At 32.0% G+C, this 16,848-nt stretch overlaps 1 protein-coding gene across 1 annotated transcript in view; it reads left to right on the forward strand.

The window, feature by feature from the left end:
• The window catches only part of Smp_028490 (1-acyl-sn-glycerol-3-phosphate acyltransferase epsilon, fragment), a gene marked incomplete at both ends in the record, with an annotated part of 39,667 nt that extends 28,478 nt beyond the window's left edge, over positions 1-11,189 (forward strand). Inside the window, 3 exons of the mRNA XM_018791006.1 lie at positions 4,689-4,856; positions 9,029-9,149; positions 10,772-11,189. Coding sequence (XP_018645796.1) covers positions 4,689-4,856; positions 9,029-9,149; positions 10,772-11,189 — 707 coding nt within the window. The remainder of the gene's footprint in view (positions 1-4,688; positions 4,857-9,028; positions 9,150-10,771) is intronic.
• Positions 11,190-16,848: the final 5,659 nt, after the last annotated feature.

Here is a 16,848-nt window from a genome sequence, read left to right on the forward strand (position 1 = left end):
GACACTTTCAGTCAGACACAATTTCAATGAGAATTAAAATTACAATATTTGAATCACATAGGTAGCAGATTACCTTCAGATCTTTAACTCGGTGTTTTTTATTTTCGTCACTTATTTTAAGGAATATATATTATGGCTTATAAGTGTAATTTGGTGGCCGATTCCTAACAAGTTTATCATTTTTTGAGAAAGTTTGCTTGAAGTGCATAAAATAATATTTGTCTTAAGATCAGTCATTTTACTTTTTAAAACAAACACTATCTGCTCAATATGCGTTCATTATGTATTAAATCACGTTGAATCTTCTTTTAATATTTAAAAAAGGGTAACACCTAATTATCTGAATGAATACATTTCGTGTGCTATTTCATTAGTCAGTTTACACAAACCTTTTATTTGATTCTACACATAGCTAGATCTATCAATAAAATACTGATACGTCTAAAATACTCTAGTGAATAAATTTAAGTAAGCATAACTAAATTCCCATATTCATCATCTTGATATATTTTATTCTGATGATTATTAACTGGATAATGACTCCGTAGCGAACGAGAACTCAGGTAGGGACAACCAATTTATTATTTCGTACAAAATTACAGAATATCTTAGTAAAATATGAGAACCATACAGTGAATGCTTCATTTTGCAAAACTTCCATCACTTGTCCTTTACTTTCTGCCTGATTCTTCCTATTCATCATTCATTTCTAGTTCTCTTTCTATTTTCTTCAATTCAATCTTCTTAGTCTTTTACCGCCAGCCATTCAACTTTTGGTTGGTGTTACATGCTACTTATGTCAACAGAAACATGTAGCATATACCACAACTCCTTTAGTGATGATTACGTTTTATCAGTCCAGTTAGTCTGACTACCACTAGTCTAAACGGATCGGAAACGCCTGCACTATATTATTTTGTAGATTGTTGGTTGAAAGCAATCATGGAGAAGTAGCATACTTGATTAGCGTTTACCAACAAAGTGTATTTTCAATTTTCCAGGAATGATTATTATAAGTAAGATTTAAATCATTGGCAACAACAGCTTATCAAGATAGTTTATCTTGATGATGAGTCGCTACTTATACTAAACTTAAGTTTATGGCTTCTAGTCAAACGATTATAACCATCAACTCGATCTATTTTTATTCAACAGTTAATTATTTTGGAATTAAATGCACCACAAAGAAAATATTTTCTTGCACTCATACAATTGATTATATTCATGATGACTTTTGTTTTTGTGAGAGCCGTAGAAAGCCATGCAACACTTGACCCTAGTGGTATTTACAACAACATAACTAATCGTAAAATATTCCTTTTTTTTAAATCTTTCTAATGTGTTTAATATTATTATATGTTGCTGTATATTATTATAAAGTTAAATCAGTATAAATCAAATATGTATACAACCTACAACATCCATATTAACTACCAGTATATCTACTAGATAATTAGTTTTATCTGCAATCTATGGTATGTATACATGCATACACGCATTAAGGAACTTATATAGTTTTTTATATTTCAGTGTGTTTGAAAACAAATCTCTATATGATAGGTATGATGATAGGAACGTGCAACAATCTCATAACTAGCTAGAATTACATTGAAAATAACCTTTGAACATCATGAAACAATCATATTGTCATGGCTAGTAATTTGTTAAAATAAATACTTTTTTAGTATAAGACATTGATATTAACCTATTAAGTTGTACGAGACATTAACTAGCTGACGGCGTTGTGTCAAGCATCACCACCAAATCATGTCATGATCTATCACGAGACTCATGTCTGCAATTAGCTATAGCTAGACATTTTAAATATATATATATTTATTTGAACGAAGAATATTCTTTTCGATAAATTCTCTTCAGGTTCTACAATTATATATCCAAATTAATAATCCGAAAAATTGGCCAGGTTAAAGGCAAAGTACATAGTTTAATGCATGTAAATTTAGGAATGTCAAATCAAATAGAATAAAATTGTTAATGTTGATATTACTCATATAGAATGTTAACTTGAATCTGTATACATGTTAAGTGAAAATTTAAGATCTGTGATCAGAATATAAATATGGGTCAGATAGGGTGAGAGAGATATGATAGTGCAATTACAATTCGATCAAGTGGAAGACTAAATGTGTGAAAAATTAGTGAGACGTAATAAGGAGGGATCAATGCGATGTGAATGAATCATATTTAGGGGGGATTAATAATGATATTTAACCAATAATAATAATAATAATAATAATAATAAAATACAAAGATTTGTGAATAAAGATAAGAGACAATTACATTTGACTACGAAAGGTCGTAAGTACATAGTCAAATTAGGTCATACAATAGCTAAGATGATTGTTCAGTAATTGGCCTTGTGGTTGGCCAAGGGAGAAGTAGGGGTTGGAGATATTTCTTCTGTACACATAGCTCAGGTTTCTTCATTTTGATGGCTACTGCCTCCGCCGTTTGAAGGACTTTAAGCCTGACAAGCTTAGGCAATATGATTGGGATTTTTAAGCGATATATATATAAATATATATATATATCCTCTCGACTATCATATTATTCTTCTTTGTTGGTCACTGAACCATGTTTTTTTAGGGGACATTTGATTATCAGTATTGTCTGATTCTGATGTGTCCAGAGTATGTTCAAGATAATGCTTACTGAAATAATATTTTAGTCATAAATGATAACAGAATTCTACTGATCGAGGGATGATATAAGAACACTATTTCAGAAGTACTCGATTGGTATTTACAAATAAAATAATGTGTTGATTTACATCAGTGCTCAAATTTTACACATCATTACATTCATAATAGGATATTAAAGATCCCTTACGATGTAATCAATAAAATATTGTAACTACGACACTGAAACACTTTAAGAAATACGAGCTTCTTAATTATGATGACAATTATATGTGCATCCTTGATTGTCTTTCTAGACTTCAGTGAGAAGTGAGCTTTCCACATTTCTCTATAAGTTAATGTTCAAACCGTGATTTACATGTCACAGGCTTTGAACATGTACCGAAACAAAAGCAGAAACAAACAAAACTAAATGGTCCATTAACAGCAAATGACAAACACTATACAGACCTCGTTGCTTAGCACATATTTGAGACAGATCACATGATTGACCTTCACTCGGCCACGATGGTTCTATAGAATAGAAGTCTGCGGAAGATACTCAGGTTTATCGAAGCCCTCGACATACGAAATTTAAAACCTCCCTTAAGTTTTCAAAAACATTTGTGTTTACATTGAAACTACCCTATTAAGAGTGGTGAATTTCACATTGTTTTCCATAGTATCTTTAATTTTCATTTACCTTTGATTTTATGTAACTTTCCTTTGTTTTCATGTATAAATACCCTGACAAGTCAATTTGCGATCAAATTAGTCGATAAATATTTTGCCAGTATATCACATAGTTTGATAATGTTATTCTTTACATTGTATTATATAAATATGATATCCCGAAGCGCTTTATGAATGGTAACTTTTGAGAACTATTTATGGACCAATATGATAAGTATATTTCCTAATGTATAATTGTTAAGTAACTAAAGTATTCATATTCGTGTCCCTCTTATTATAAGCTTTATCTTGACCTATAGACTATTATTATGCGATTTACCTTTCTTGAGTTATACCCAGTCTGTTAATTACTGTCCCCCTATTCACAGCCACATTTGGCCAAATCTTGTACAAACGTTATTTTCTATTTTATGGTTCTATGTGGTCTGTATGATCGGTATATAAACCAACTATGTTTGAGAATAATGATTCATATTGCAGAGGTTGTTATTGGTGTTCTGGACTTAACTGGTTAGGCTAGGCAGAAAGCAGGACTGTTAAGTGCCCTAGACTGCTCGCACGGTTTTTCGTGTATCATTGCTCTGATCGATAATTCACTCCTCTCTGATTGGCGGGGGTTGTCACGTCATATATATTAACAGGCAATCAATATAATAATAAACTTATCAACGGGAAAAATTGTTTGAAAATATTTGATTTTTCTATTTTGTTCAACAATCTCTTGTTATAGAATATAATATCCCATTGTTACTTTCTTTTATTGTCAAATGCTTATCGCAAATTTCATTTGTATGAAATATCAAACTTATATAGACATCCTAAGCAAGAACTTTCCCGTCCGTCATTTTCTAAACTCTGTTTTAAGTTGATCTTATGCAAATTTTATCTTACATTAAAAAAAACCATCAATAGAGTATGCTATTAATGTTTCATTCACCAAGTTATTTAGCTTATTTTTAGTCCGGACATACTTATAATCCTCCTATAAGTTAACGCGATACAGTAGCTTTACGACCATGATATATCCGTTAGTTGACAATTTTAAAATGTTACACATTTAAACATGAAATTATTTTCCCAGTAGCGAGTTCATAAAATAAGTTCATTGGATGTGTCGTTTATTAATCACATTGTATATTTACATCCCAAAACGCAATTATTTTTAATGTATACCTACCGGTGAAAAGTTCAGTTTCTTTAATTACAAAAATACTATGAACTAAATGTTTATAAATGAACAATGTACATACTCAAAATTTTCGTTGTAATGATATACTTTACATTGTTTTTTTTCAAGTGCAATGGAAAATGACGCTCAGGTTATTCATTATTATTTATATTGTTCATTTTAAAAAGCTGGTATTAAACCGTTCAAACATGTTTTGGTTCCAAGAAGAAGAGGTATTCAGTTGATATTAAACCAGATGCATGATTGTCTTGATGCCTTGTACGATGTGACAACTGTATTCGCTGATGAAAATGGCTATCCATATGATCATTCTATACCTGCACCAGGTTTGGGAGGTAAGTAATATTTGATAATATGTTAAATAACAAAATTACGAGAATAATTATATTTTCTTATGAATGGTTGATGTTATACGCCTCAATAAATAGACTTCATAACTATTTAGAATAGACAGACTGTCGTTAGAAATCGAAATCTGGATACACGTTTTGTGGTATTTGAGACTCATCCAGATATAATGATATTTTAGTGTTGATATGCACTCTACTAGATAGTTCATGAGAGTTTGAAGCGAATATTACAGAGCCGAAGTTTTAGTTAGTGCACCAATACTGTTCTGTAAATTAATCTGGATGAAAAATCCTAATTAAGATGAAACATACATCGTGGATTCCACTGCTAGCCACAACCATCCTACTTTATGAAACTTGCGAAATAACGAGTATATCGAAGCGATCTGCACAGGACGCACGTATCACAACAAAAAATTATGGCAATTAAGTTAGGAATATTAATAAGGGGATAATTCAAACTTTCAATAAAAATGGTTCCTTTTCCTCACTTGTTTATTTTCAAATAATTCATTCGATTATTTGCCGTAGTTTTATAAATTAGGAGTTTTGCACATTCTCGATCACATATTTTTGTCAAATTTCCGTTCTTTTTTACTGTCTTTCACATCAATAGTTCCTCTCTGGAAATGTCTGTTTTGCAGGTTCTTTTATTTCGTAAATATGCTTAGATGTTTGCTTTATATTCTTTTTGCTTCCTCTATAAAATGATTAGATTTAATAGTTCAATAATCGTTGTTCACTACTTAAATTAGGCTTCACAGTGAGAGATCTTACCACTTAGTTTTCCTTATCATATCTTAATTTGCTTGATAGAATTTGATCATCACCAAGAAGTATTTGACATATTTGACACTGGTCGTTACTCAGTGACCGACCAATTTTGAAAGTTCAGAATTAACTAAATATTCAATCAATTGATATCACAGGTTATCAAGTGTTTATACTTAGCATGATTTTCAGAGTGAAAAGAGATAAGAGCCGAATGGTTTAACCATTAAATCATTTATGCAAAATAATTGCCTATCTTAAAAGATTATATTAGCTGGTGTGGAAGTAGGTTGGAAAAAATTTAGCAATAACGAAGTCACTGAGTGCTTGTTTGAACCGTGTTCTTAGATATAAATTACCTGGTTTTAGTTTACATGTTAACAGTAATCACTAATTAAACATTTGGATATCAGCTCAAATTAAATCATAATATACTAGACTAATCAACTCTTTGACGCCCATTATTCCTTCATATATATATATATATATATATATATTCCTTATGTGTTTTCAAACAATATCCTCAATGACAGCATTCGACTGTGGCATGCTCTAAGCTGATTACGACTGTATAAAGTCTCTGTTTTTCCTTTTGTGCAATTTTTTAAAAAATTTTTTTATAATTAAGCTATATCATATTTTATCGATTAAAAACCGTACACTTATAATTGTATATTTATTATTATCGAATCCTTTTTAATCATTGACCTGACTCCGATTAGACCATTAAAGAAAAAGAAAAGCCTTAGGATTAATATTGTGATCAGCTATCACAGGATCTTTTTTTCATTAATGGCATCTTAGTTATTAATTAGGGTAAATTGTTCTTATGACAGATCAATAATTATTATTTATGAAAACTATTTCTTCAAATGTATACATATATCTATATCTATATTACTTATAAAAATTGAATATCATAATGCAAATATAAATATTAACCTAACAGAGAAATTACTATTAACCACCATTTTTCTCTATTTGACATTTATGTACATTAAAACAACAAAAAAATTTTTTTTTATTCCTTAAATTTTCTACCATTTTAATTACTACTGAAATAATTAAAATAATTTAATTTAATTTTTTTTTTGTATACTACACAAATTAAAAGAAAAACAAACATGAATAAGCTTGTTGTTTTAATTTAAATTAAAGTAATATTTCAATTTGTTATTGTTTGTTCTGGTAAATACTATAATGATATAGATTATATATGTCTATATAGTAGATGAATGCAAACAATAAGTAACATAGTTGAAGGCATCATAGAAAACGTGGAAGCACTGGACAGCCGTTTCGTCCTATTGTGGGACTCGACAAACCCCTTCTGATAATAATAATTAACATCTTTAAGTATATAAATAAAAACGTATTTAATTTCAATTGCCCTATAGAAATATTCAATGAATTAGGTCATATCGTATGGAATAATGAATATTCTAGTTCATTTGTAACAAATATATATTTTGATAGTTGAGATCATGAATTGATTGAAGCTAGACCACCATGGAAAACTTGGAAGCACTGGACTGCTGTTTCGTCCTATTATGGGACTCCTCAGTAGTGCACATCCACGATCCAGCCTTGCGAGATTCAAAACGGCCGTCCAGTGCTTCCAGGTTTTCCATGGTGGTCTAGCTGCAATTGATTGATGATCTCAACTATCAAAATTACTATAATATTCATAAAACCCCTTCTGAATATATATGTTTGTTAATAATTTATAGTCCTGCCATGTATTTAAATTTCATGATACTATGTACATCTAGGTAGAGATTCTACTCACAAATCAATAGGTATATCAATTAACTAAACATTGAAATGTACACTTAATCAGACCCTGGTATCTTGGACTTTGTATGTTTACACTACATATAAATGACTATTCTACAGCATTTGAGATTGTCAGTCAGTTTATTATTATAGCATTATTGGCTGTTAGAAACTTTAGGTTTAAACAACAAAGTTTTATGTTTACTTAGCTAATTTATTAATCAGACGTTTAAGAATGTAATTTTCACCACTAGTTAAATTCAGCTGGTTAACTATGAAATACAATTAAGCGCTGTATGGTTAATTCTTCTTAGTTTAAAACTAGTCAACAGTTCACACTGACATGGAATCGAACATATGACATTTATATATTTCAAGAATCACAACATCACAAATCCCTTAGTATAATCAAAATAACTACTCAGGATTCATTGATAGTTTTTACTTTCAAAAATGATGTAACTATTCATCATAAGTATAAACCAGTGGAACCTGGTTTTTTTCTATCTACAATCTTGTTTGTAAATCGTTTCAATTCTTGGTTTTTAAAGTCGATTGTATTCAATATTTTAAAAAATGTATAAAAATGAGTTCAATACTAGTGTGGTGTGTGCTACTGATTTTGACAGAAATAAGTAATATGTATCATCAATACCTGGAGGCAGAAGGTTAAAAAAATCAAAGAAAAAAAAACGAGAACAAAGTATGATCGGTGTGGAATCAAAAGAACAATAAAGCAGGAGACTTCGTCCTTTTTTTGATAAAACCAAACAAGAAATCAATGCATATTCGACTGGGAATGCAGTAATGTATTCATCTACCATCAAATAATTGTGTAAGGTATTAATAAGAGCCATTTATTACCTATTGTCCTTTGTTATACGTAGTAAACGTAAACAAAATAACATGTAACGGAACAACTGGGAGTATTTTCTTTCTACAAGCTACAACTAGTAAGTTTTTTAGTTGTGAAAATATTGGTGTGTTGAATCAAATTTAAAAGGTTAGGTAAGTAATGTTTGAAGATATTTTGAATGAAACCATTTGGTCTAACTTGTGACAATTAAAAAGAAATTTGAAATCCTAGTTTATTTTATATAGTGAATGTCAAATCCCTACTTTTATCATGGTCCTAATTAATATAATGCCTTGCTCTTGCGTTATATTTTATAGAGTATCTCACTTTTATTTCCATTTTTATTATGAGGACGTATTTTCTAATCAGAATTCTTGGTTAGCATTCATATTAATTACCCTAAATTTATACAAATGGTTAAGTCCAACTATAATTGCAAGTATTTGTACCCAAGAGATAAATATTTCCCATATTTCATGGAATTCCTCTCATTACTATTTGCTTAAAAATATATGTTCCGTCTAATTATCTCGATTCACCAAGTCATTACCTTGGTAATTAAATAGAAAAACTTTTAAGACACATAATTATTCATCTGTTGTAATAAAAATGAACTCATTAAAAATAAAATTGGTCGTTAAACCAATTACTTAATGACTTGACGAGTTTAGCTGAATTATTTGTTGCTCTTTTTTGGGTTAAAAATTGTTTCTTATTTATATCATTTTGTTTTACTTTTAAAACACATTATTAGATTGGTTAGTAAGACAGCGAAGTTTATACATCTATTTGAAACGTATACCAATACAGCAAATCCCATGTGATAGTCAGTCAATCACTAAATGGCTATATGAGCGTTATAGAATAAAGGATGAGTAAGTTAAGTTTTTTCTATCACTTAATACATCATTGACTAGTGAAAAATTTCATGATTGTCTAATCTTTTTGAATACTGAACGAATTTGATCGAACATGATGCAGCCTGACTACCAGTCTAACTGGATTGAGATCATGTGCAGTATGTTAAGACGTTACGTAGTTGGAGGTGATCGGATTAAGCTTCTTGCTATTTAACTGTTGATAAAGAGCTGGTACTCTTTTAAGACTATGTGTGCACCTTGCCGACTTAGGTCCAACACTTCCCATTCACGACCTCCAACCACATAGCATCTCAGTAAAGCTTTTGATTGGCTAAATTAATGGACGGAATACAAATTGTAAAGTATACTCAACAGATGAATTTGTTGATTAGTTCTAAATTTTATGCAAATGTGGAGGGTAAAAGACAAATAGAATAAATGGAAGTTCGTTTTAAAGGTTTGTAGATATTATTTAAAGTTGAAATAGATTTCCCTCGAGGATTTAGATCAATTGGGATTGAAAGATGAATGTTTCGTGGTAAAGATGGAGTTTTAAGAAGTTTACTAACACGATATTGCTGGAGATTGATTCGATGACTTTCACGTCTCACGGTAAGCAACACTATGTAGAACCTGAATGGTTTACGTTTTCAACTTTATTCGGTTCTCCTCTATGAGGAAATTATCACCTTCATAGTTTTCATAGATATTTGGAGTAAGAAATCAAAATTACGCAACCATCAGTTCTTCCCAGTTTTTTAACGTTTTTCTGGTTGATATCAATTTAAGATAAAAATGATAACTTCAAAGTGAATAATCTTATTTTGTGGTTTAATTGTCTAGTTGGTGACGGATTGTTTATTTTGACAGTTCTCCTCATAATCTGTATCTACATAGCCATTAAATATATGTTTCTTCTTAATTTGACTATGATTTCTTCGGTATACATAAGTACAGAGTTTGTAACTTAATGGTTATATAACGTACGTAGGGATGTTGAAGTTATATCAAATAATATTTTTTTACAGTCAAATAGTCAAAAACTAGTTGATCAAGTTGAGCACTAAAAAGATACATTCTAATTCTAACACAAGGTTATGAACTAAGTAATTCATTTTCGAAGCTTTCTTTGTCACTGTGGTCAACATCATCACATCCTGCATCAAAGTTGCAACCTAGAGATTTAATCATCCTTCTCATAAGGTCATATGCCACTTAGAATAAAGTTTTTACCAGTTTAGCTTATTTCGATTGGGATACGTGAAGTTTGGGTTGATTGTTCAAATCGTTGTTTTGCACCACGAACTAAATTACAAACAGACAGCTCTTGCAAATCGTGAAACAATGAATGACTATTCTTTAATATGATGAGAAATGACAATCAATTAAGGCGACTCAATACAGTAAATCAACTTGAAGTTGAAAATGTGAACCGTTAGATTTCATATTAATAGTCTAAATTAAACATACTCCCCACATACCCTCACTGTATATTTACAAAGCTTATTGAACCAGAAATAGAATAGCTATACACTGTCCCTTAGTTTTCAATGATGATGCAGCTAAAATCAGTTTATGTTACGAATAATCTTGTCTGATTGAAACACTTTTTGTTTTTCTTCCTTATTAATTCATAGTTTTATCGATAATTTACAAACAAGATTCTATAAATCATCTCAAACATTGCAAAATCACAGTCACACTGATCATCAAAATACCTTCGAGTCGATAACAACACTGAACAATTATGATGTGGATTATAATAATAATGATAATAATAATAATAATAACAGTAGTAAAAATATCCGATGTTTACCAAATGATTTACCAATAATTAAAAAGAATTTTCTTGATTGTTTCACCAGTGAAATGTCTAAACAATGCTTAGAACTTGAACAATTTCACCTTTTCGATTTCTTACCATATGCAATATTGTTTTATGGTATTACAATTTATTGGATTATTGGATTTGGTTGGTATGGTATAATGAGTTATTTAACTGCAGGTTTAATTGGAACTATTGGTGGTCAGCTATATGTACATTTCGCAATTTAATAATATTTAAACATATGTATAAGTTTATGACGCTTTACTCAATTTATTAGATATATTACAAAAATTGCATGTATATTATATTTCACATGCAATAAAGTGCTTACTTAAAAAGTAGTATCTTGGTTGTTTTTCTTTAATGTGAAAAAAAACTACATACCATTTTTCGATCAGCATACATTCATTGTTTTGTGCTCTATGTATGGGTGCAAATATGCGTGTTACGTTTGTTAAAGTGTAGGCACAATTAGTAGTTGAACACGTTTAATTATTTTAGACACACATATGTATGCACATATGATCCAAATCAGAGTTTACATGCCTAACGTAATTTTATTTATTTTTTAAAATTATGATATACGTGCCCTCCATAACATGTTGCTAAATTATGTACTATGACGAGTGGATGTGGTTAACTCCACCTGTAGCACTTCTAAGACTACTGCCGGTAACAAGCCCGGATAAAGAAGGAGGGTTGGGTGTTAGGTGCTGACATAGCGTCAGATCATAACCAGCTAGTTTCCAAGATGAAACTGAAGCTAACAAAGCACTGGACAACTGGATAAACAGCATTACAAAAGTTCAATACAGCCTTCCTTGAAGATACTAACAGACTCAATAAATTCAAGATAACTCTCAACAACAGGTTTCAAGCTCTACAGGATCCACTGAAAGAAGAAAAAACTATGATAGAGAACAACTGGTAAGGGATCAAAGAGGCATTAACTTCAATGTGTCAGGAATTTCTGGGCCCCAAGAAGTAACTTCATAAAGAATGGATCTCTATGGAATCCCTGAACAAGATTAAAGAAAGGAAGAACAAGAAGACAGCAACTAACAACAGTCGAACACGAGCAGAGCAAGTCAAGGCACAGGCTGTATACACAGGAGCAAACAAGCAAATGAAGAGAAGGATTAGGGCTAGCAACGACAACGGAAGAAGCCGCAAGAGAGGAACGTATGAAACAACCTGTGATATTTAAAAGTCATAATTACAAAATGGGTTTAAATTACTTACTTGAAAGTGTTTCATTTCAGGTTATTTTGATGACATATCGGCATAGTTAAGCAAAGGTGTTAATAAATTTAATAGTCTATTTTAATGTTCCGCTGATATAACTCCGACTTAGATGAACGTATAAATATACTATGAACATAAATCTTCCATATAACTCCGTATATTGGCTAGGGTAACCCCGTTTGTGTTACGGCGGTAACAAGTACTAAACTCTATATGATAAAATCCTGATTAGTTTTGAATTAGTTAACGAGATAACCTATCAGTGAGCACTGACAACTACGCATAGTATGGGACCTTTGACCTTCAGATCTCGTGTTAAGCGTCTAACGTTCAGATCAATGAGCTGGTATTCACTAGTTTACATGTCCGATAATTCAGAATATTCCTCAACTATTAGTAGTATTTGTCACATACCTGAAATTGTCAGAAATGTGAATTGTCGAATACTGATTCAATGGTTTAAAAGATTACCTCGTCTCCAGACCTGTTCGCCTTACATCCGCTCCCTGCTGTGGGCGTCGAGTTTCTTTGTAAAGGAGACCCGAACTGTATGGAGGTAGATGTCCAATGCTTTATAATTGTAAACGGCTGTCTGACCTTATTTGTTCATTGATGCAAGACTTGAAACTGAACGATCTCCTAAACACCCTATGATAATAATAATTTGAACAGTCAAAATTTTAAAATAAATCACTAAATATCCTAGATGTCCACATTTCCTATTCGTCAAGTAATCAGATTTGGGAGGTTTTGACATAAGTTTTAGTAGTTCCAAAAATTTAAAAAATAGTTTACAATTTATCTTCATAGTGTGAAGTTTTTTTTAGCTAAGTACAGGCAACATTGTTAGCACAAACTTCAAAACTCAGAATGAAAACTTCACAATTACACCACTTCACTCAGAGAATAAAATTCCACTAAAATCGTCCATCTAGGTTACAATTCTATTCACGGCATTTCAAAATTATATGAGCATAAAACCATTCTTCTTATTTAAAATACCCAGGCTTTTTCCAATGAACAACCTGATTTTTTCCACGATTGTCTTCGTCAGCATGTTCTACCTACGAATACCGAATATAGACCACGAGTCAACTAACCAATGGAAAGAAGAATAGCTGAGAAAAGTAGAAGGCAACTGGTATACCTAGTGATCACTGGTGAATATTATAAGATACACAAATACCAAGATATCATGGAAAATAGAAAGAAGCTGAATAGAATAGAATATTCACGCTATTACACATAAGTAGACGACTAACTTTTGTCCCAATCAAAGTCCAGCCCTCTTTTTGACTTTCTTTAATTTACCAGTGAATGGTAAACCAAGATAAAAGGAACTTCAAATACAATCTTCCAATATAACTTCTTGTTTTAATATCAATCCAAAACGTTGCAAGGTTAGCGTGATCTTTAACTTTTTCAATTTCATCATATCACTACACTGAAAATTGATATGAACATTAATAATGTTTGTACTCAAAAACAAAATATATTCGTTTTTTTCAAGAAACAACATTTCTTTTATTGTTAGCTTTGTCATGATAATGATTGTTCACATGCACGTAAGTACATGTTTGATTACCTACATAATAAAGAAAGCTAGTCCAAACATGTATACCATTAGGATATAGAGTCTTTTTTGAAATATTTGCTTAAATCTGGAGTTTAAATTAGTGATTTATCATTACGTTTGGTGCAAGACATTGGTTGATCAAAAGTATTTCCATATTCAAAACTTTGTAACAAATCTTAAATAGAAAGCTTTTTTCTTGAAAAAGCTTGAACCAGATTGCCAGGCGAAACGTTGGATTTACTTCAAATTCATTCGCTGAGATTTTACAAATATGTTCTTCCTATTTATTGTCTTACATCAACTCGGCGTCCAAATAGTATGAAACTGTTCGCTCTAATTTAGACGAAAGTTCTTATATATTTGTAACAAATCTATTCAGTATGGAATGAAACAGCAGTTTGCCACTCAACCGTCTCTACAATTGATCATAGCGAGCGCTTAACCCCTTAGTACTTTAATGGTGACTCTTCCATGAAAAATATCAACATTTAATCACTTCATCTAAAGCGTTATACTTTAATTAATGTTTAAACTCCCGTATTCGTTCGAGAATTAGAAAAATTACTCATAATCACATAATACTATGAGTCAGTTGTTTAAAATAAATAGAAAAGTAGTTGAAAAGCTTAAAGTGTGCAGGACTTAACGTGCAGTGTCAAAAGTCATCTACCACATTTTCTCCTATACTTACTTACTTGCGCCTGCTACTCCCAATGGAGCATAGGCCGCCGAACAGCATTCTCCAACCTACTCTGTCCTGGGCCTTCCTTTCTAGTTCTATCCAACTTTTGTTCATTCTTCTAATGTCTGTCTCCAATTCTCGGCGTAATTTGTTCTTCGGTCTGCCTCTTCTCCTTTGACCTTCAGGACTCCAAATGAGGGCTTGTCTAATGGCCCAGTTGTGTGCTTACCACAATGTGTGTCCTATCCACTTCCAGCGCTTCTCCCCGATTTCTTCCTCCACTGAAATCTGGTTTGTTCTCTCCCACAGTAGGTTGTTGCTGATAGTGTCTAGCCAACGGATCCGGAGTATCTTGCGTGGACAACTGTTAATAAACACTTGTATCTTTTGGATAATGGCTTTCGTAGTTCTCTAAGTTTCTACCCCATACAGTAGAACTGTCTTGACATTTGTATTGAAAGTTCAGACTTTGATGTTGGTTGACAACTGTTTTAAGTTCTAGATGTTCTTCAATTGTAGATACGCTGCTCTTGCTTTACCGATCCGCGCATTCACATCTGCATCAAATCCATCGTGTTCATCAATGATGCTGCCCAGATATGTAAGGATTTTTACATCCTCAAAAGCTTCTCCATCAAGTTTAATTCGATCGATGCATGTCGCGTCGTACCGGAGAGTCTTGCTTTTCCTCTTGTGTATATTGAGACCTATTGCTGCCGGGGCTGCTGCTGCTACACTGACCGTCTTCTTCTGCATTTGTTGTTGCATGTGCGATAGAAGAGCCAGATCATCTGCGAAGTCTAAATCGTCCAGCTGCATCCTAGCTGTGCATTGCGTCCCGTGCTTCCCTCCAAATGTTGACGTCTTCATGATCCAGTCGATCACCAGGAGAAAGAGGAAGGGTGAGAGTAAGCAACCTTGCATGACACCGGTCTTTACCTCAAACGAGTCAGTGAGTTGTCCTCCATGCACGATTTTGCAGTTTAATCCATCATAGAAATTCCGTATGATATTGACTGTCTTCTCTGGCACGCCGTTGAGTCGAAAAAGCCTCCACAGTGTTGTCCTGACCATGCCATCAATTTTTTTCTCATAGTCAATGAATTGATGTAGAGTGATGAATTCCATTCAATTGATTACTCCACAATGATCCGTGAAGTTGCGATTTGGTCTGTACACGATTGATCCTTACGGAATCCAGCCTGTTGGTCTCGAAGTTGGGCGTCTACAGAGTCCTTCATTCTGTTTAACAATACCCTGTTGAAGACTTTTCCTATACATAAGGGGAATTCAAATATTAGAAATATCTCTGAAAGATATGAACTAGGGCTATTGATATGAGTATTCATAACTTCCATTATGTGTCACATGACACTTGAAACACACAGTTATGGGATTGGTAGAATACAGCAAATTATCACTTTACTTTTATTTGAAGAAATTCACTCCCAACAACTCCATAAACTTATCGATATACGCTTAATTGTAAAATAGCTATTTATCATACACCATAAAAGCAGTATTATTTAAAAGTATATTATTCACATTTGCATACTACTTTGTTTCATCGGTAACTGTGGTTTTATATTAACTGATAATTCCTTTGTACTTGACCGCGCGCTTATTACGAATTCCAAACAAAATACGTCCATTTGTGCTCATCTAGTTCTACCTCTCTTGAATTACACTGTTTCCGGCGTTCTTAGTTAGCAGGTCAATTCGAATACTTCTAAGTATCATAGTAACTTACAAAAAGCGAAGAAAAGTGAATTTTCTTGAAGTGTCAATAAAGTGGAGAATAAAAACATAATATGTTCTTTAAACCTAGTCCAAAATCGCTCATAAATTTAGGTAGAGGTAATAGGTTGTAGGGAGAAAATGACTAATGTAGGAACTATTATTCACTAATTTTTTCAAATTTCTATCTACCAAAAATACTATCTGTTGCTCTTCAGTCTTTAAACATTCGATCTATTTGTGTAAATTTGTTTCAAAGCAAACGTTAAACTTTACTTCAACAGTAGAATAATTGACCATGAAATATTGTTCGGTTAATTAACAGCTAAACATGACTATCATATATTACCATAAGCTGACTTTGTACATTTTTTATTACTACTTTTTTAAACCACAGTCTGACACTTTTCAAACTATTCTTAATAGAATTTTAGTGCTTTTGTGCATAGTTCAACTGCATAATTCATAGCTTCTTCATGGTTCACCGGGAATTTATGCTAGTGTCGTAGTCACACAAAACCAAGCCTCATTCTAGATATGTAGACAATTTATCATTTCGTTTAATTCACTACCTATAGAAATAAACGAGAGTGAAATTAGTTACAAAGTGTAGTCATTATAAATTTTTAGAATCCAAGGCTCAACT

The sequence above is a fragment of the Schistosoma mansoni genome (genome assembly GCF_000237925.1).
Source record: "Schistosoma mansoni, WGS project CABG00000000 data, chromosome W unplaced supercontig 0115, strain Puerto Rico, whole genome shotgun sequence".
Lineage (NCBI taxonomy): Eukaryota > Metazoa > Platyhelminthes > Trematoda > Strigeidida > Schistosomatidae > Schistosoma > Schistosoma mansoni.